At 40.3% G+C, this 21,306-nt stretch overlaps 1 protein-coding gene across 3 annotated transcripts in view; it reads left to right on the top strand.

Annotated features, from left to right (window-relative positions):
• LOC120517598 (nuclear GTPase SLIP-GC-like) overlaps positions 1-21,306 on the top strand; it is a 151,213-nt gene that overhangs the window by 63,970 nt on the left and 65,937 nt on the right. For all 3 annotated transcript variants that reach the window (XM_039740008.1, XM_039740005.1, XM_039740009.1), the window contains exons 11-13: positions 963-1,074; positions 1,547-1,680; positions 2,136-2,309. In XM_039740008.1, coding sequence (XP_039595942.1) covers positions 963-1,074; positions 1,547-1,680; positions 2,136-2,309 — 420 coding nt within the window. The remainder of the gene's footprint in view (positions 1-962; positions 1,075-1,546; positions 1,681-2,135; positions 2,310-21,306) is intronic.

Raw genomic sequence — 21,306 nt, 5'->3', positions numbered from 1 at the left:
AGGTTGCATTTCTAACAAAGGGAAAGACAAAACAACCAAGATGGTGGCAGAATCCGCTTAAGCATTATCACAACTATTAAATTACACAGCAATTAATGGATTTTAGATTCAGATTCCTGACAAATGTTAAAACACCCAATAGTAGTAATAAAAGCCACAAGAATTACAAAAGTAAACCAGATTTCTAACTATTTTAAACATTATCTAGGGATTCAGTTTGCAGATAGGAACACCTGCCTTTCACACTGGCCAGGTGAACCTAGAGTCAGGAGGGGAGTCACAAGAGCTTGATTAGAGGGTGACGAGAGAACAGAGGTAGTACAGATGGAAATTAGACAGATGTGAAGATGATGTTTTTGTACAAAAGGTAACTGAGATGTGTGGGTAAATGGAATAGCCACCCAATAACAGCCAGGAGCAGGGCACTTCATGTTCTTTTCTTGTCACCTTTTTGCTTTCTACTTGATTTGCACCTTTGTAATCATTCTGTGTTACTTACATTTAAAATTAGTTACATCTTTTTTTTATACACATTTTTAATCAGTCTTACTAAAGCCGTAGTCAGTAACTTTTAAACTGGAGAATGTTGTTTACCTGACCATAACTAGTTCCACTGCTTCTGTCTGATATGGTAAATGAAGCTCATCTGCCAGAACTCAAGTTGCATTTTGATATGCAAATACTGTAACCATGAACATCTGAATGACATTCTGATACAGTACATGCACTGAGCTGAAACACATACTTGATTCTGTTATGAAAAATTTGAATTTGGAAGTTGTTGTTGAGGATTGAAAATCTTTTTGTTTAACTGAAATGCTATCTTCTTCAGTAAAAGAAACCAATGCTGTCAGGCTGAAATTAATGTTATCTCTTTTATTTCTGCTACTAATGTTTAGGTTGGCTTTAGAATTTCTTTGTATTCTTACATTTTATTAATTTTTTTTCATATGCCTTTTCAGAGAATGCTTGGCACTGAAATGAACTCTCATGAAGATTTCATTGAAGTGTTCACAGTGAGTTCAGAGCAGTACAGAAATGACGAAAATCCTGTCTTGAATAAGGAAGAAACAGGTAAGACTGACTGAATCTTAAAGGTGATCACAGTAAAAAAAAAGCAGATAGTTCTATGTATGTTTGCAATTTTCTGCTATATCTGATTAAACAGATTATTACAACAGATTACAAATTATTTTGATAAGATAAAAAACAAGTTCCAAGCAACATATTTCAAATAGGTAACATCAAATTTTATAGTTATCTTTCAACAAAAGTTTAAAGTTAAAGTGAAATAATCTTTATACACTAATTACTGTTGAAGTAGTGGAACTTGCACTGTTTAATAATCTTTTTCATAGTATATTTGTACAAAAATATAATGAAAATATATTTTAAAATTGCTAATTTTTTTTTAATTAAATACAAATATGAAGCTAATTCAACAGTTATTTACTTAACTGTTATGCTATGCTGTGTGTAATTTTACTAAGAAATGTTTAATATATATTATATTCAGTTATGTATTTATTATTATCATTTACTTTAGAAATTCCAGGGTTGGAAAAGCATCTGATGAATCTTTACGTCAACCAGATACAGAAAGATGTAGAAAACTATGTGACTGTAGTATCAGGAATAACATCCTTTCTTAATATCACACAAAAAAATGCAAAGGAAGAGGTAAAGTAATTTTATTCATATCATGAAAAGCATTAACATATGAATGAAAACGTGATTCTCATCATTTTATTAAGGACACAACAGAAATATCACACATGCTGTTTTTCTACATATTCTCCGTAAACTGTACTACACATATTACAATATTCTGGAAGCTTCTTAAGCATCAAGTTTTTGGATGCTAGTTAAATCAACTTTCCACAGCTACAGTTGCCTAATTATTGTCCTGGAATTTCTTGTCACCAAAAAACTTCTTTAGTCAGAACAAATGGCAAATGGATGGGTCTAAACAACTGTGAAAAAGGTTATATGTACTTAGTTAAAAAATCTGTTGTAAAGATTCAGATTCTTAAATACCTTTGCTGCAAGCCACAAAGATTATTACAATTTAAAATCTAATGAATTAATTAGATGCAGTTGAATAACTCCTGTTAGTTGTTTTGTTTATTTTATAGGATATAATAAATAAAGACGCTCTTAATGAAATATCGGAACTTCTTATTGATAAACTTAAAGATCTGGACACATTTTTTGCTGAGTGTTCTAGCATGCTTACATCAAAGCTGAATGATGGCGTGAAGAAAGCAGCTACCCAGTGTGTGCAGAATGCCAAAAACATTTTAAAGCCTGTAAGTAATTTTCTGTTTCATTGTTGAGTGGAGTTTGTACATTTTCCTTGTCTTGTGTCCAATACTGCCTGTGCCATTAGATATAAAAAAAAATTAAGCAAGTTCAAAAAAATAATTGTTAGATGAATAATGAATATAAATGCTTGACTCTGCTGGCAGGAATAAGTGGATTTAGAAAACAGACATACAAGAGGAGTGGAGGTTAATGTGCAGCAGTTAACAATAGACCAAAATATTGACCTTACCACAAAATCTCTGTCTCACTCTTTCTCTCGTCTCATAAAAGGCACAAACTGGATATTTTTGGGGAAACAGAAAAATTAATTATTAGATTAATTAATATTATTTCATTAATTAAACTTAGCTTTTAGAGGTGTATATACCAGGCATTTATAGCTGAAAAGCTCTTAACACTAGAATTACCAGAGCCTACGAAAAACTCGTAGATCTGTCCCAACTTAAATCGCTTCTTAAAACCGTTCTCACCTCTCCGCCAGCGTCTTTTGTAATCTAAATGTGCTGATAAAGAAAATCTGCAAGTAGCCACCCCACCGACTTAGAACGTGCACAAACTTCTCCCAGCTCATGCCTTGATTGATTATCTGGGAGTGAAGTGGAGTTTTAGAGTGGAAATAATAGATCATTATTTGGAATACACGCATTTCACGTGTGTTCCATTTCTACAGTAATCCATGTAAACACATTTTTAAAACAGAAACGTTTTTCATATTGTAGTAGTAAATAACAAAATGTAGGCATAAACTATATAATGTATGAAGCCTGAAGTCCAAATATCAAAGAAACACTTTCACAAAAGGTACAAATATAACAGAACAAGTATGCTTTTATTCAAAAATATAACTGCAGATAAAAAGCCGCCTTAGCATGCCACATTGACACATACTTAGTACAACAACCATAGTAGCATAATGATATCAGCTGCTGAATAGTAGTCAAAAGGTCATGAGTTCGATCCCGCATGACTCAGTTTTGAGAAGTAAACTGCTTTTATTCTTACTATTTTAGAATAAAAACATACATTTGATTTCAGTGTGTAACAGCCAGTGTAATTTATGATACTTGTAAAGGTTAGTTTTTTTGTTTTTTTTATTCACTTGTCATTCTCTCAGTCGTGTTCAGGATCCTTCCCTACCCCCCACCGACACTGCTGTTTTCACATAAAGATGCACTGTAGCTCTGCAGCGTACTTGTGACTGCATTCTCGTACCAATGCTTGCGAACTGAAGTGCCTGCGCACTTTTCGTGGCATTACACATGTATTTTTGAGCATGCCCGTCGCCAAACACAGGAACATATGTTGGTGTACAAGTATAACAAAACAAGTGCACTTTTATTCTAGACTATAAGTGAAGAAAAAATAAAGCAAGTTACAGTAGGCGGTTGATATGACAGCTTGCGTGGTGCAATGCTAAGAACTGCTGATTTCCGATACGTGCTATATAAAATCATCACATTCAAATATTAACAACTCGCCAACCCGCGCCGTACCATACGCCGCATAATCAGGCCGGATTTTTAATGATTTCTAAGCACAGGGAGAAAATTAACATTTGAAAAATCGGTAATGTAATAAATCAGCAAGAAAAGCAACATTGTAACAATGCACGGAACGAACCAACACACAATCGTCTGTGACTGAAAACTGGCGGACCACAAACGCGCCTTCTCCTGCCAGATGGAGGGATGGGGGTGGATGGCGCTGAGGCACAGAGGGTGGAACGGGAGGAGAGGAGAAGGACGTCCATTCCACTCCCTCCGTCATGCTAGTCTGCTGATTTCTCGTTCAGTATGCACTGCCTGCTCATGTGCCCACCTCCAACTCGTCACTTGAGTCGTTGTTGTCTTTGCACAGTCCAGATGCACATGTGACTCACGTAGACTTTTCATTGCTCTGTGCGTTTTTGGCTGCTTTTCTATATATAATCCACCAAGACACCCGACCACGATAGTAGCGAGGTGGGAGGGGGGTGTGTACAAAGGGAAGGAACGTAACCAGTGGGAGTGTATGAGTCGCACTTAGTGGGAATTCCACGGTTTGCAGCCCGAAAGGGGTTCAACGGCTTACCCACGCTTGTCTGCGCCAGGTAGACACATGCTAAGTCTCATGCATAATTATTTAATGAATGCTAAACACTTCTGGAAAGACACGGCTGTCTAACACGGGTTGGTGTGAGAATACAACAGTAAGTGAATGAAAAGATGGAACTCTGGAGAGGGCAAAACACAACACAACAGTGAACCCGCGGCATAACAAATGTCGCATAATTATTTATTGATGCTTGAACACTTCTGGAAAGACACAGTTATCCAAAAAGGGAGGGTTTGAGGATACAACAGAAAGTGAATGAAAAGATGGAACTCTGGAGAGAGCAACATATAATTGTCCATGAGTAAAGACTGGTTTTGGCAGATAGAGGCATATCTTTTTGAAAGTTTGTCCTTGTGCCTTATTAATTGTCATCGCAAATGCCAATTGAACAGGAAGTTGTCTTCAGGTAAAAGTAAAAGGCAGATTTGAATCTGACGGGGTCAGGCATATCCGGGGAATAAGGACAGTTTGTGAGGTTGCAGATGTGATAGTTTTACACTCCAGCACATTACGGTGAATGGCGCTAACAGACAGTCTAGTGCCATTACAAAGACCTTTTGCAGGCAGGAGGTTTCTGAGAAGCATGATGACGGCTCCATTTTTAATTTTGAGTTTATGTGGAGGCATGCCAGTAGGAGTAAGACTATTAAGAAATTCCTCGGGGAATAAAAGTTGATCTGCAGGATCATCTGTGACGATGGAGTCCACGCTCGTGAAAGTCACTTCACTGCTAGGAATAAGTTTTAGCACTTCTTCATTAAGGTATAGCGAGTCTTCGTTGGTGACGCTTAATATAGCTCGCGTGCTGAGTTGTTCCAGAGTGACAGATGAGAAGTCAATGTCGCCATACAGTTGTTGAACGGGATCAGAAATTAAAGGAAAACAATGTGAAGGCAATGTCACAGGTGTTCCGTTTATCCCGTCTCCAACATCAAGGAGCCATTGTGCGAAATGTTGTTCTTCAGGAAGAGCTCTCATATTTGTTGTCAGTGAAAGAACATGCATGTGACGCCACAAAGGGTGCTTGTTAATGCAACTGGTGACAGTAAGCGCGTGGGAGCCACACATAATGACGGGGAGAATTTGTCGGAAATCTCCACCCAATAGTATTGTTTTGCCTCCAAAAGGCTGCGTGTCACCCGTGAGGTCACGTAATAACCTGTCAACTGCCTGGAATGCGTATGCGTGTGTCATTGGCCTCGTCCCATATAATAACTTTGGATTGTAGAAGAAGTTGAGCATGTGGTGAGGAAGGTTTGATGTTGCATGTGGAAGTAGAAGTGAGCTTCAATGGTATTTTAAAAACAGAATGGGCAGTTCGTCCACCCAGTAATAATGTTGCAGCTATTCCTGTAGATGCTAAGGTTGTGGGAATGTCTCCCCTAGCTCTGATGGTATGAATCAGGGTTTTGTACACAAAGGTTTTCCCTGTTCCTGCAGGCCCATCCAAGAAGAAGCATCGGGATGGGAATTGTTATATGCAGCGTGTAAAACAGTATCAACAGCGTGTTTCTGTTCTGTGTTGAGTTTGTCGTAGTGTTCTACAGCGTGTGAGTTTTCAGCCTGAGCGTCGAAGGTGGGAGATGAATGACACAGTGGAGGAATGTCAGTGGGGGGACAGGTGCAATTTGTGCAGGTTGAAGCCATGTGGTTGCAGCATGTCATTAATGTCAGCGAGAGCATACATGCAAGCGGTGGTTGTGGAATATTTTGTGAGAAAGTCTTCGGAAAGGGAGAGTTTATGTGTATCCCAAAGGTGTGGAACATTGTGTGGTTCACCGAAGACACAGATGAAAACGAACCTCTCGCAAGAATCGTGGCATTCGTATCTGGGATGCCTCTGAAAGAGTATCATGCCATATCTTGTCGTCTTTAAGAAGACCTAACTCTTGGCAAGCTTTTTTGAAAGTGTCACATTCGATACCATTGACTGTTCGTAGATGGTGAAAACTTGTGATACCCACGCAACAGGTAAGGAGAAGTCTGAGGTAATAACGTTCGGTGTCGTGAATGGCAACAACAGGCATTCTACCGATCACTTTTGTCCCTCCTCTGATTCTCTTTTTCCATTTTCCAGAGGATGTTTGAAACGTGTAATTTTGCGGAACATCAGTGTAATGCAACTCTACAGCTTCAGGATCTTTTTTGTTGAGTTCAAACCATGCTAACAGCATAGTGTTTTTGTGGGCGTGTCTTTGGAGCGCCTGTTCCTCGCGACCCTCATGAAAGAAAATGAGTTGTTGTTCCGGCAAATGAACTGGTAGTCGGGTAATGACGTGAGATTTTTCTGATAGGCTGTACTCGTTCAAACGCCACATAGCCTCAGGAACACTAACATACCTACCGTCAAGGAAAGTCTGTATTTCGTCATGTTCAAAAATATCATCGGCTTGATTCCCTGGAGTGCAATTGATGCAGCGTCGTGTCCTTTGTACACATACTTATAAAGATACTTGATACATTGAATGGACGCGCAAACTTCAACATTAATATGAGCATTGAATTTCTGAGAAAGCCACGGATTGTAAGGAACTATCCAACGGTTGTCGATATCGTATTTGCCAACAACGGCAGTTCTCCCTTGTCTTCTGTGGTATATGGGGTAGCCTTGTGTGTTTTCTTGTCTCCGCGTTGAAGTCTTTCGGGAAATTTTTGGTACATGCGCCTTTCATGCAAGGTGATTTACGCTGAGGTGCCACACGGACCATGCACCATGCATTTAATGACAATTTGGAAAAGTCGAGGGTGAATTTCAGGATTTGGAAGCTCAGCACAAACATATTTGTCTATATCATCTTTGGTCCTTATTTTGGATTGTGAGTCAAGTGTAATTAACATATGGCAATGAGGCAATCCTCGTTTTTGGAATTCAATGACGAAGATGTAAGCGAGGACATTGCCGAAAATATTCCTTTCCAGAATATCTGCTAGAAAATGTCGCAGTTTGATATGAAAAACGCGAGCAACGATGTCAGGTCTGTGTTCTATTTGCTCATGATGGGAAATAGCGTTGCAGATTTCTGGCAAAGCAGGATTGCAGGTGAAGGTTAAGAATAAGTCAGGCTTTCCACATTTGCGGACAATTGCCATCGCGTCTTGGTAGTTCTGTTGCATGTGCCTTGGACTGCCTTGAAAGTAGAGGGAAGAATGATCAATTGTCCAGGGCGGAGGTCATGGTGATGTGCTTTCGCAGTGACAGCATCCATAAGTCCCCTGTATTGCTCTACACGCAAATCTTGTTGATGTGAGCGAAGGTAATGTAGACGCGCGCCTTCTGTTCTGACATATGCGTCAACGATGTATTGCTGGAGGAGTTTGCCACTGGAATGCAAGACACTAAATGAAGATCTCATGGCAAGCCTGAAAGCATAAAATTGGAGCTGTGTGACTCGCGTTCTTTTCGCGGTTCGCTTTTCTTCAACATGGGTTAATTGTATGTGCCAGCCTGGATCTCCATAAGGGAATAGCAGTGGATAAACCATGGGGTCACAGTTCATATTGAGAACAGAGATACGCTTGCAAGCATCTCCCCTTGGATATATGCAAATGTCGCATTGTGCAGGAGGTTCCCCGTCTTCACCTACAAAGATAGCAGCAACATCAGTTTGACAGGATGGGGCGTTATACCTTCTCATATCCAGACCTGGATTTTCCATGAACACCATTCGTACAGCAGTAACAGGGTTACCGTGAGTGATAATGTCATGCATTTGCATGTAAGACTTTGCGAAGGGATTAACCTGTCTTATCATTTTGTCTAGTTGAAGCAACAAAATGTCACTGCAAGCGCTATTACATTCCTTTTGCAAACGTGACTGGTAGCCTCAGCAGAATCGAAGATATATAGCTGACCGTATTGTGGTGACGGTCAGGATTGTTATATAAAGGAGAGACCTGGTGATAAATTTGACCGTGGATTCTGAAAGCATACGGTCCTTGTCCAGATGGTTGAGCGATGTGCTTCATTGACGCGAAAGCTAAAGCAGAGTTGTATTCCCTGATATGATCACAGTAATTTCGGGACAGTGGGTTCTTGCCAGTCAAGAGGTCTTCTAATAAAAGAGGGGGTTTGGATAGCGGTGGCAAAGACACCTTGCCGGCATGACAACACTTAGTGTAATGTCCGGATTTGTTGACCTCTGCTGGCCAATGAAGAGCATTGCAAGAAGCACATAGCGCGTAGGAAGGCCAATGTTATGTTCTTGGACGTGAATGGCGGTATCTTCTTGAAAAGCTGCAGAAAAGTGAATGCGATGTTTGTGCATGAACGATTTAGTGCTGTGTTGACACTGAAGGGAATTGGAATGAGTTGTGTCGAAGCATTGCTGGCAATGTTCACATTGCATAATTCGTTCAGTGGAGTGTGTTTTTAAATGCATGTTGAGAAATCTCTGCACTCGAACGCTTTTGAACAAATCGCATTCAAAGATCTGTTTGGAATCGCTTGTTCAGTGGAGTGGGTGTGTAAATGTGCTTTGAGATATTTCTGGCGTGTGAAGGTTTTGGAGCAGTGTTGACACTGAAAAGAATTCATCAGGGAATGTGTTTTGAGATGGTTAGTAAGGTATCTGTGCGTGAAAGTGTTTGTCGCAAATTTTGCATACAAATCTTTGCGTTGAATGGATCTGCATATGGTTGTGGAGATCCATCTCACCTGTGAAGTCCTCGTTACAAAATGTGCAATTGAAGGTGAGAGTGGAATGAGTTCGTAAGTGTTTTTGAGAGCTCGAGTTGTTTTGAAGCATTGTTGGCAATGTTCACATTGCATCATTCGGTTAGTGTTGTGTTTTTTCAAATGTGCGTTCAGATATCTGTGCACTCTGAAGCTTTTGGAACAAAAGGTGCATTGAAAGTCCTGTGTGGAATGCGTGTGTTCAGGGGAGGGTGTCTTTAAATGTTTTTCAGGAAGAGGAGAGTGGGCAGGTGACGTCACATTAGTGTGGCGAGCAAGTGGGTGTGCACCCTGTGTGCACATACCGACAGAGTCAAAAGATGTCACCAGAAGGTTATCACGTGGGTATTTGAGAGGCATGAGAACCTCGTAATGCCCATGATCCAAAGGACCGCTAAAGAGCAGGGATATGAAGAGACGCTGCGCCGGATTGTAAACTCGAGGAGAGGCATGAGGACGTTCTTGGAAGTAAATGCTGATAGTAGCTGGAAGGATTTGGGACATTGCCACAATTTCTGCCTCGCCACCATAGACTCCGGATGTATTCATGTAATCAGCGTATTGTTGAGCAGACTGTATAACAATGCCTCTGTGACTAAGAACAACGGACACCATGTCACCGAAGTTATCCCAATGTTGGCAAACAAAGCTAACAGCCATGTTACGAAGTTTGAGAGCAACAGTTTCGTCAATGACATTTCTCCAAAAAAACCCGACTGACAGAAACAAACAGTTACCTGAAGCAGGAATTTCTATAACATTGAAAGAAGTGTTGTTTCCATGAAATACATTTGAAGCGGTAGCCATGGAGGGCAAAAGAATAGTCAACGTGGCTCACAGCTGGGTTTGGACCGCAGCACAGACCAAAGCGAGTGAGTATGTGTTTGATGAGCTGTTTGATTTGGCGGGCAGTGGTCTGAGGTGCGTTCCTGAGCACGTGGGAGGAGGGGTAGAGTTTCTGGGCGGGGCTTCGTTGTTCCTTTCGCATGGTTTTTCATGGTGGACGCGGTTGGTGACGAAACCGAAAAGAATAATGAAAAGTCAACATGGCTTAGACGTGCATGTGGACTCCTAGCACAGACGAAAGGGGCTAACTGGGTGGTCGGTGAGTTTTTGCGTCCGGGCACATGGGCAGGCAGTGTGAATGCCTAGAGAGCGAGGGTAGACGCGGGCCGGTGAAAAAGGAGTGTTGGTGGGCAGGAAAACGTCTTCCGTGTTCCTGCAGGAGCATTTAAGAAGACGCATGTTTGTCGCGGATGCAAATTGCTGTATGTAGTGTGTAAAACAGTTTGCCATGGTGCAAGCGGTCATGCGTTGTAACCGAAAACTCGGTTTTTAAAGACTGCTTACTTCATTGTGTTTTAACCTCAGTTGTAAAGGATTGTTTTAAAGATCCCATGAGATACCCTCGCAAAACCGCTTTCACACGCTGCATATGGCGACTCACGCCCGCGAAACATGCCTCTATGAACAGTCAACGTAGCTCGGAGGTGCATGACATTAACCTGACCTGCACCGCATGTGGCCTCCACGACAGATGAATATAAATGACGCCACTTTTTCTGTGTCCTCGCGTCCGACTTGGTGGGAGTGGCCCTGCGAGTTGTCGTCATATCCAATGGAGTTGGTGGGCGTGGCTCCTTCCGCGCCAGAGGTGTCTCACTTGTCGGCGGCTTAGTGAGTCCACGCCCCTTCCGGCGTGCTTTTCATGGTTGTCTTGCCTTAGTGAACTACTGTATATATATAGATTCCCACACACCCTTCCTACATTTACGACATGTGTACTTGTTGCAGTGTACACACCTCTCTGTGCTATGGTTCCTATTACACTGAATGGGCGCCTGACACTGTACTTTCTTCCCTATAAAAAACATACGAGCTATAGCGCGTCTTTATGTGAAAACAGCAGTGTCAGATGGGGAGGGGGGGATCGTGAACTGAGAGAATGGAACTGAATTAAAAAAAAAAGCTACCCTTTACAATTATCGTGCATTTACACTGGCTCTTACAGACTGACTGAAATCAAATGTATGTTTTTATTCTAAAATAGTACAGTAAATGCAATATTATTTGAAAAACGAATAGCGTCAGATCGGGTTTGAATACACGCTGACGCTTTTACAGAAGGTGTCAGCTTATTCAGTGCAGCAGTTTCAACGATATACATGTAATATTATTTGAAAGAACAGCGCAGATCGGGCGCATATTCAAACCCGATCTGACGCTGTTTGTTTTCAAATAATATTGCATTAGCGCGATGATGTTTTTACATATATTGTCTCTTTCATTCATCTTGCAGTTTCTAATCAGTGATCAGCGTGTTTTTTTTCCCCGATCTTGCCAGTTTGCACATGTTGCTGTATGGTAGTGTTTCTTTTGTACTCTAGGACATGCAGAGGACAGAACAGTACAGAGCAGTATGTTCAGTGCTATATGCAATCAGACAGACAGCCAGACAGGCAGAGAAGGCACTAGATATATAAATAAACAGGGAAGGCACTGTATAATAGATATATAAAAAACAGCTAAGGAGATAGATAGGAAGGAAAGGCACTATATGATAGGCAGACAGGGAAGCTCCTATATAATAATAAAATTACTATATAGATAGACAGGGAGTTCAGGCAGGCAGAACGGCGAAGGTTAAAAATAAACAAATTTCCTCCCCAGCGGGGAATCGAACTTGATCTCTTGAGGTACAGCAAGATCCGCCATGCGCTCTAAGTGACGAAATCTTACCACTATGCCTACATTTTGTAACATTTATTACTAAAATATGAAAAAAGTTTCTGTTTTAACATTGTGTTTACAGATTACTGTAGAAACGGAACACACGAAATGTGTGTGTTCCAAATAACAATCTATTATTTCCAGTCTAAAACTCCACTTCACTCCCAGATAATCGAGGCATGAGCTGGGAGAAGTTCGTACACGTTCTAAGTCGGTGGGGGGATGGAATAGCCGGCTGCTTGTAGTTTGCTTTTATCGGCACATTTACAGGACAAAGGAGGCTGGCGGAGAGATGAGAACGGTTTTAAGAAGCGATTTAAGGTGGGACAGATCTACGAGTTTTTTCATAGACTCTGGTAATTCTAGTGTTAAGTGCAGCTTCAATTTGAATGTTCTGTGGAAATTATCACCAGTCCACTAAGCCTGTCCTTTGTCATTATACTGCCAGTAGTGCCAGAGAATAAAATCCCAAACCAATAACATCCAAAGTCAGGAAATTATGTAGAGTCCAAAAGCCTTCTGGTTTTAGTTTAGACGTTTATTAAAGATGTCAGTGTCAATTTATTTATATAGCACATTTAAAACAACATAGTAATGCTGCGGCCAAAGTGCTTTACAATAATAGAATAAAAGAAAAACAAAAACAATAAACAATAAAACATAAATAGTAATAAAATATGAACATAAAATAAAATAGATAATAAATAGAAATAATGTGATATGATCACAAAGAGGAAATCATCAGTATTACTGAAGGTCACTGAATGCAAGTGAAAAGAAATGAGTTTTTAATCTTGTTTTAAACAGTTCAATTGTAGATGACTCCTTAATATGATAAGGTAGAGAGTTCCACAGGCGAGGGGCAGCAGCCGCAAAGGCCCTGTCCCCCTTAGTTGTACTGGTACGAGGGACAACAAGAGACAACTGACCAGAAGATCTAAGCACTCTAGATGGCTGGTGTAAATCACACAATTCAGATAAATAGGCAGGAGCAAGCCTATGTAAAGATTTAGCAATAAGATTTTAAAATCAATTCGAAAACTGACAGGCAGCCAGTGTAAAGAAGCTAAAATAGGAGAAACAGAGTCATACTTCCTTGCCCCAACCAGAAAGCGAGCGGCAGCATTTTGGACCAACTGTAACCTGTGTATCAGAGATTTGTTAATCCCAGAATACAGCGAATTGCAATAATTGAGGCGAGAAAAAATAAAAGCATGAGTAGCTTTCTCAAGATCCCTAGAAGATAAAAAAGGCTTTATCTTACCTAATAGACGAAGTTGGAAAAGCAACTCTTGACTACAGAATTTACTTGTTTCTCAAAAGAGAGGTTACTATCAAAGGTAACACCAAGATTGCGGACTTGAGGTTTGGAAAAGACAGAGAAAGAGCCGAGAAGTCCAAGACCAATTTGGGCTTTAGCTGGTGGACCCACTATAAGCACCTCTGTTTTATTTTGATTTAGATCAAGAAAATTATTAGCCATCCAGGATCTTAGTTCAGACAGACAGTTGTGGAGTTGATTTGTTGCAGAGTTGCAGACAGGAATATAAACCTGTGTATCATCAGCACAGCAGTCAAAAGAAATGTTAAATTTCCTAAAAATCGCTCCAATAGGGTGAAGGTATATAGAGAATAAAATAGGACCCAAAATGGATCCCTGAGGAACACCATATTTGAGGGGAGCAGTAGATGAAAAAGAGGAATTTAAAGTCACTGAAAAGTGTCTACCAGTTATATATGACCTGAACCAGTTAAGAGCAGCCCCTTTAATCCCAACAAGATGTTCAAGCCGCATCAGCAATATTTCATGGTCAATGGTGTCAAAGGCAGTGGACAGGTCAAGGAGGACAAGGACTGCCGCATCACCTGAGTCAGTAATAAGAGAGATGTCGTTGAACACTTTCAGGAGTGCCGTTTCAACACTATGAGAACGCCTAAAGCCAGATTGGTAGATCTCAAATAAATTATTGGAGTTAAGGTGATTGACCAATTGATTATAAATAATTTTTTCTAGAATTTTAGCCACAAATGGAAAAAATTGGACGAAAGTTGGTTATAACTTCAGGATCTAATCCTGCTTTTTTTAGATGGGGACGGACTGCAGCATGTTTAAAAAATGAGGGCACAACCCCCAAACTAATAGAATCATTTATAATGGCTAGTAAAGATGGGCCCAACACAACAAAGGCTTCCACTAAGAGACGTGGTGGTACAATATCGAGGGGGCTGGAAGCTGGTTTAAGGGTGTCAATAGTTCTTTTTAGCATTGAAAGTGAGACTTGATCAAAGGAATCTAGAACAATGTCATGATTAACAGTAGGAAGTTCATAGCCAGTTTGAACAGTGCTACGGTGGATAGTATCAATTTTGCTGACAAAGAATGAAACCCTAGGATTGTTTGAATGGCGGGATACTAAATCGGCAAAGAAGTCATGTTTTGATTTCTTAACTTCAGCCTGGAAATTGAAAAGATAAGTCCTGAAAATCTGTTTAGAGATAGTCAGTCTATCTTTTTTCCAATGCCATTCAGCAGTTCGACAGGCGCGGCACAGTGATCGCGCAGTTTCATTTAGCCAGGGAGCAGGTCTTACCTTATTACTTCGTATCTTGGGTGGAGCAATTGCGTCTAAAACCGTTTTACAGGAGGAATTACATTTTACGACAGAATCATCGCTATCATTATTTTGGTCATGCATATAAAGACTAGAGAAAATTGTTTTAAAATCAGATATAATGGAAGAATTTAAAAAGCGCGAGCAGCTTGGTGGAAAGCTATTAGTCGGGAGATCAACAGTAATATGCAGATCCATCATTACAGAAAAGTGATCAGTGAAAAGAAACATCACATAAATCAATACTATTCACTGAAATATCATGAGTAAGAACGAGATCAAGAGTGTGACCGAGAGAGTGACTTGGCGTATTAATATGCTGTATAAAATCAAATGAGTCCATTAGTGATAAAAAGTCTTTGACCAAAGGTTTTGATTGACAACAAACGGATATGTTGAAATCACCAACAATAAATATTTTGTCATGGGAGAGGGTGATATCAGCCAGGAGATCAGAGAATTCAGAAATGAAAGTATCATTAATTACAGGAGGTCTATAAACCGCGGCAAACAACAAAGAAGGGGAGCTGCACACTTCGAAAAGTTGAAGTTCAAAGCTGCTAAACGGACCCCTTGTAAGGCTTCGACACAAGAACATACTTTTAAAAACAGTGGCGATGCCCACCCGCCACAACAAGTTAAACGAGGAGAGTTTAAAAATGAATAACCTGATGGAACCAAGTCAGTAAAACATGAAGAGTCACCATTTACTGTAAAATCCAAGTCTCAGTGATGAAGAAGAAATCCAGATTTTTTGATGTAATAAAGTCTTGCAGAATAAAAGTTTTATTAGACACTGATCTCACGTTCAGGAGAGCAGCCTTGATAGAAGTAGAAGAGCTCGTTGCAGGATGAGCACAGGTGAGTGTGCTAAGATTAGCAGCGTTTACTGTCCGATTGCACACCGAGGAAAAGTGATGCTGTCTTGAAATGGACCAATTAAACTGGTGTCCAGCCCATGAATCAGTGATGGATTCCTGAGCAGGAGAAGATGGGTTATAGACAACTCACAGGCATCGAGAAACAAAGCTCTGGGACTTGAGTCGGCGTTGTTTAACAGCAATTCCGGCTCTTTTCCCACGACGGAGGCAGGTGCATTTGCATCTCTGAGGGTCATTCAACTCACTGATACACGTTGATACTGGCGTCCAGGTGAAGAAGTCAAGAGATGAATAAAACAAAGGTGGAGGTTCACAAAAAATCCAATCAGATGATGAAAATTGAGAGGAAAGTAGCCCAGAAAATATGCTTAGTAAAGACTCCCGATCATAGGATAGTGATCGTTGGGATGAAATAAAACATAAAAACAAAGTTAAAACATAGACTAGAGAGACGAGCAGACGGTGAGCTACACCAGTCGGCGGCATCTTTCTCTGTATGTTGATAATAAACAGCTGTGCTCTGTCCATGGAGAAAGCTGCAGTTCCTGAGCATGAAGACATTTTTATACATTTCTTAACACAGATAAAATGATTTGACACTCCTAATATGCTAATGGACAACACCTGATGGCATTTGCCATCTTTCTCTGGGTACCCTTTGGTCAAGCCCGCTCCTCAGTAAATTCTGTTCTTCCATGTCCCTTATTCATTAGCACCTCTTTGCATATTGCCACGTTTGTCTTTTACCTTTTTTAAACCATGCCCCCTTATTGTTGATCATCCACCAAGTCTTTGCATCAGTTTTCAGGGTGTCAGTTTATTGGTGGAGCAGTCACTTGTAAGATTCAGTGCATATTAGTGAATTCCGTATGTTAACATTCTGGTAGTTCAATGCCAAACAGTGCTTAAACTATATTGGTGAGAATACAATATGCTTAAAAATAATAATATGTTATAAACAAGTGATTAATTAAAATGAGTGATTAATCATATGTGGAAGAAAAAATAGGGGTCACCTAGTCATTTAGGATAAAGTGTTTTATATGCTTTCCATATTAAAATATAGCATTCATTTTAAAGAAATAGTATCAAGGGTTAATAAATATCAGAAACCTGTTCAGGCATATTTGGAAACCAGATAAAGGTCAAGTGAACAGCAAAGACATACATGCAATACACAAAATGTACTGAAAGATGACTAAGAAATCAAAAGATGTCCTGTAAACAACCAGAATGGACAGTTGTTACATATACAGAAATTTCAAGGGTAGTGGCTCAACCCTAAGGGTATAAGAAGAACCAGAGTATAATAAAATTGACTTTTATCCTCTTTAATAAAACCCTTGTGTGCGTCCAGGTGTCCGTGTGTGTGTCTTCTGGTGAAGTGCACATGCTCGGGGCCACACAGCACGTGTTCAGTCTCTTCCTGTGCAGAGAGAGAGAGACAGACACACACACAGGCGCGCGCGCGAGTCACTCACACACACACACACACACACACACACACACACAGGCGCATGCGTGCATTGTTGCAATGTTACTTTTCTTGGTTGTTTATTAAATTACAGATTTTTCAAATGTTCATTTTTTTCCCCTGTGCTTAAAACTCATTAAAAAGAGTTTTAGCGAGCTGGTCATAAGGCTATAGCGCAAATTTTGCAGTGTTAGTTTTCTGTTGTTCAAGGTTTTTACATTTAGTTTACTATTACGCTGTGATTTCTATGGTATAGTTAACTATATTTGTGCTTAAAAAATTAAAAAAATATATATTTACATACAGTTCATACGGTCAGGAACAGATTAATTGTATTTACATACAATCCTATGGGGGAAATTACTTTGGTTCAACCAGAGTTTTGGAATGAATTATGGTAGTGAACCGAGGTTCCACTGTATTACTGTCAGACAAAATTACAGGCATTTTACGGAAATACAAACCAGTATTACTGAGAGAGAAAATTAAAGGCACACAATACAGTGACACATATTACAGCCACATACAAGGTCCCTTGCCATTTAATATAGACTGTTCATACAAATGTTTATGCACTACTGTTCTAGCTTACCCGTATTTTAACGGGTTTAATGTCTAGTTTTATATAAGTCATTTGGGTGTAACCAACCAGAGTAAAATGTATACATATATCCCTTTTTCTCAGACCATTCTCATCATGCTGTAATAGACTGTAATAAAGAATGCACCCTGTCCAAACATTTGCTAAATAGTAATAAATGACGTAATGAACAGTGTTTCTCCTGCTTGATTACTGACTCTAAATGGTTTACCAGACATTTCCCAGAAGAGGATATTTCTTTCTTTAATAAATATGTTTGATTTCTACCACACATATTATATATTTAAATTTCTATGCATGCATTGTTCTAATTGTCCAGTATATGATTACATATATATATAAATATCCAGTAAATACTGTATTCATGTTTCTATATTTTCATAGTATCAATCAAAATCTCCTCACTTTTTAATGTTAGCTACTGGTCAGTCTCTGCTTTGCATGAAACAGAGGCGCACTGTGAAGTAAAGTTTCTACTAGAAACAGTGACTTGATTACCTGAAGATGGTGCATTATCATCCTTGTGAATTTTAAGAATGAGTCTGAATTTTTGGAGTGCCTGCTCTTTTGTAATCTTAGGCAGACAGTTCATCCTTTTAATTTGCTGCACTTCTCCATCGACCTACATCCTCTCACCCTGCTAATCAAATTTAGCACCAATTTGGCCCATTAGCTCAAGTTGCAATTGATACATTTCTCAGCCATTCGACTGAGCTTGGTGAGATAGCAGGCTATGCCGTAAAATAGACAACATAATAGTTAAAAACTGTAGTTGATACATTTGGCTGCCCTTGGTAGGTCAGGTCAGGTCAGGGTGGAGAGCATGCACTGGTATAGCACGTTGCAGCACCCACCATACAACAAAACACCTCAGAATCCTTGTTGGCAACCCCCTATGCAGACACACAGTCCAATCCCACCACCCAGAAAAGACCCTCTATCTGCCACAGCCTGGTGTTATATGGGCATCCTCGTGGCCCAGCTGCTCGGATCATCAGTAATAAGGATCCTGTGAGCCAGATTACTCTTGGGGAATCACTCCACTTGGCCATAGTGCCATAACTGATGCTTTCTCACAATACAGGTAATGTGCCTCATTCGGGACTCCATGAGCAGCCGCTCATTTGACACAAAATCAAACCACCGGTAACCAAGGGTTCTCCGAACAGATACAGCCCTGAAGGAATCAAGTCTTCATCTCAGGGCACTGGATAGCGTTCATGTCTCGCAACCATACTGTACAGCAAGATAGAGAGCACCAGGGGCCTCATGTATAAACGATGCGTACGCACAAAAATGTTGCGTAAAAACTTTCCACGTTCAAATCGCGATGTATAAAACCTACACTTGGCGTAAAGCCACGCACTTTTCCATGGTACCTCATACCTTGTTGTACGCAAGTTCTCTGCTCGGTTTTGCAGACTGGCGGCACCCAGCGTCAAAGCAGTCCTACTGTTCCTGTGTGGTTACTCCTTATTTTCCTGGCGCGGCTTTATAAATACACTGAAACTAACCGCATATTGTTTATTAGTGTAATGCATCTGATTGTAATTAACTTATAACAATATAATGGTAGAGGGAACAGCCATAGTATTCCAAATACCATAACTGCTTTAGCGTTGTTACTCTAACTGCACCTTCTTCTTCTTTCAGCTCCTCCCGTTAGGAGTTGCCACAGCGGATCATCTTTTCCCATATTACTCTCACTGCACCACTCGTAGTATTTATATCACTGTATCTGAGTGTGAATCACAGCAGCAGCTGATCGGAAAGAGAATTATCAGTATACAGCTTCAAGCACACGTTACCTCAGCCATGGCAAAACATTTCAAAGCCTTTCCTGTGTGGACCTCGCTGTTCAGAAACCGTTTCATCCCTAGAACTATAAACGCACACAATCAATTGCTCCTTGTAGAACTGTTTCTACTTATAAGTACAATCACCTCACTGTAAACTTGCACTACAGTTATAATATTGCACAACCTGAGCCACTTTATAAAGCGCGTGTTTACATATGATGAGGATATCATTTTTAAGATGAAATGCAGCAAAATATGTTTATTATATTATACAGATAAAACTTTAACTTCATTTAAATAATCTATATTCTTCACTGGGACTGGCGTGAAGGATAGAATAATTAAACTACAGATGGCTTAACGTCTATTACAGAGCTGATTGTATAGTGATCGGTTACTTGGAGAAAGAAAAGCAAGGACTGCAGGGGCGGCCATGCCAATATATATCTATAATAATAAAAGGCAAAGCCCTCACTGACTGACTGACTCACTGACTGACTGACTCACTGACTCATCACTAATTCTCCAACTTCCCATGTAGGTAGAAAGCTGAAATTTGGCAGGCTTATTCCTTACAGCTTCCTTACAAAAGTTGGGCAGGTTTCATTTCGAAATTCTACACGTAATGGTCATAACTGGAAGTTATTTTTCTCCATTTACTGTAATGGAGTTGAGCTTGAAAGACGTGGGGGCGGAGTTTCGTGTGACATCATCACGCCCCACGTAATCACGTGAACTGACTTTTAACGCAGTACGTAGAAAACCAGGAAGAGCTCCAAAAAGCGCTTTAGTAGAAAACCAGGAAGAGCTCCAAAAAGCGCTTTAGAAAACATGCATTATATAATTGAGAAGGCAGTAAAACAATAGGAAGAGAGCTTAATGACATATATACAACCATATTCATGAGTGATGCTACTGAAACAAAGCACGGTGTAAACATAAAATTTAAATTAAGTTCATAGACAGGCTGCCGCTGGCGTTTGTCATGCCCACGGGTAGTGCGGGATACAAGTTTAATGAGAGGACGCAGGATATAAACGAGAGTTGTATATTATTGTTATTAATGGCCCGGGGATATGAAGCGCTGGTAACACAATAAACTACAGATCCCATAATGCAGTGCTTCAGCTGCCTTGCCGAACACTTACCGCGTTAATCAAGTATAGCTTATGATGCTGCAAGTTATTACGAAGCTAGCCCACACGATGCCGAAGAGAAAAGTTGATTCTGAAAATAGAGCCCTTAAAAACTGATGGGAGGCTGAGTATATGTTTACTGACATTGCCGGTAAACCCGTGTGTCTCATTTGTGCAGCTAATGTGGCTGTAATTACAGAATTTAATCTAAGACGGCACTATGAGACAAAACATCAGGATAACTTGAAAGACCTAAATGCAATGCAGAAGATATAGAAAGCAGAAGAGTTAAAGAAGAATCCAGCAGACGTTTTTACCTGTGCAAAATTACAAAGTGATTTCAAGTGAAGCTGCTTTTATAGGAGACACAAATGCACCAGTGACCTCCAAAGAGCGCTGAGACTTTTGATCATGTGAACGTGTCTGCAAAAACTGGCGTCTCCTGCCCAGCAAAAGTTGAGCAGCCGGCGCGCGCGCATAGCTGTGCTGGCCTTTGAGACGCTGGACTGCGCTTCTGCCTTAAGTCAAAGTGAGCACTTTTAATTTTTTTCATCCTCCCCCTGAGCTATAGCCCAGACAAGTGCAAACACGGGACCCCTTTTCTACACCGAGGCAAAATATTAAGGCGCTTCACACTTTCTTTTGCACGTGTACGATTATGAGGTCGTCAGCTCGGATTATAAAGACACGCACAAGATCGGGCGACTGACAGTGCTATCACAGCCGATTAATGGTTGGGACGTCTCACCAGTCTACACAAGATCCACCGCGACTGTCCCCAAAAGGCGCTCATATCGCCAGCGAAAACATCTCTACACTATATAAAAGAAAAAAGGCAACTTTCCTTTCTTTACACCTTTTTCCTTTTCTCCCAAACCAAAAGCCTTTCTCTCTTAACACTGCAGAGGACACAAAACTAATTTTCTTTAATTGCTCTTAATGCCGGTAAGGCACATTACCAGAGGCAGAAATTTGACGTTCA

Source organism: Polypterus senegalus, chromosome 17, assembly GCF_016835505.1.
Source record: "Polypterus senegalus isolate Bchr_013 chromosome 17, ASM1683550v1, whole genome shotgun sequence".
Lineage (NCBI taxonomy): Eukaryota > Metazoa > Chordata > Cladistia > Polypteriformes > Polypteridae > Polypterus > Polypterus senegalus.
Note: the sequence above shows the minus strand (reverse complement) of the source record. Positions and strands in the feature narration are given on the sequence as shown.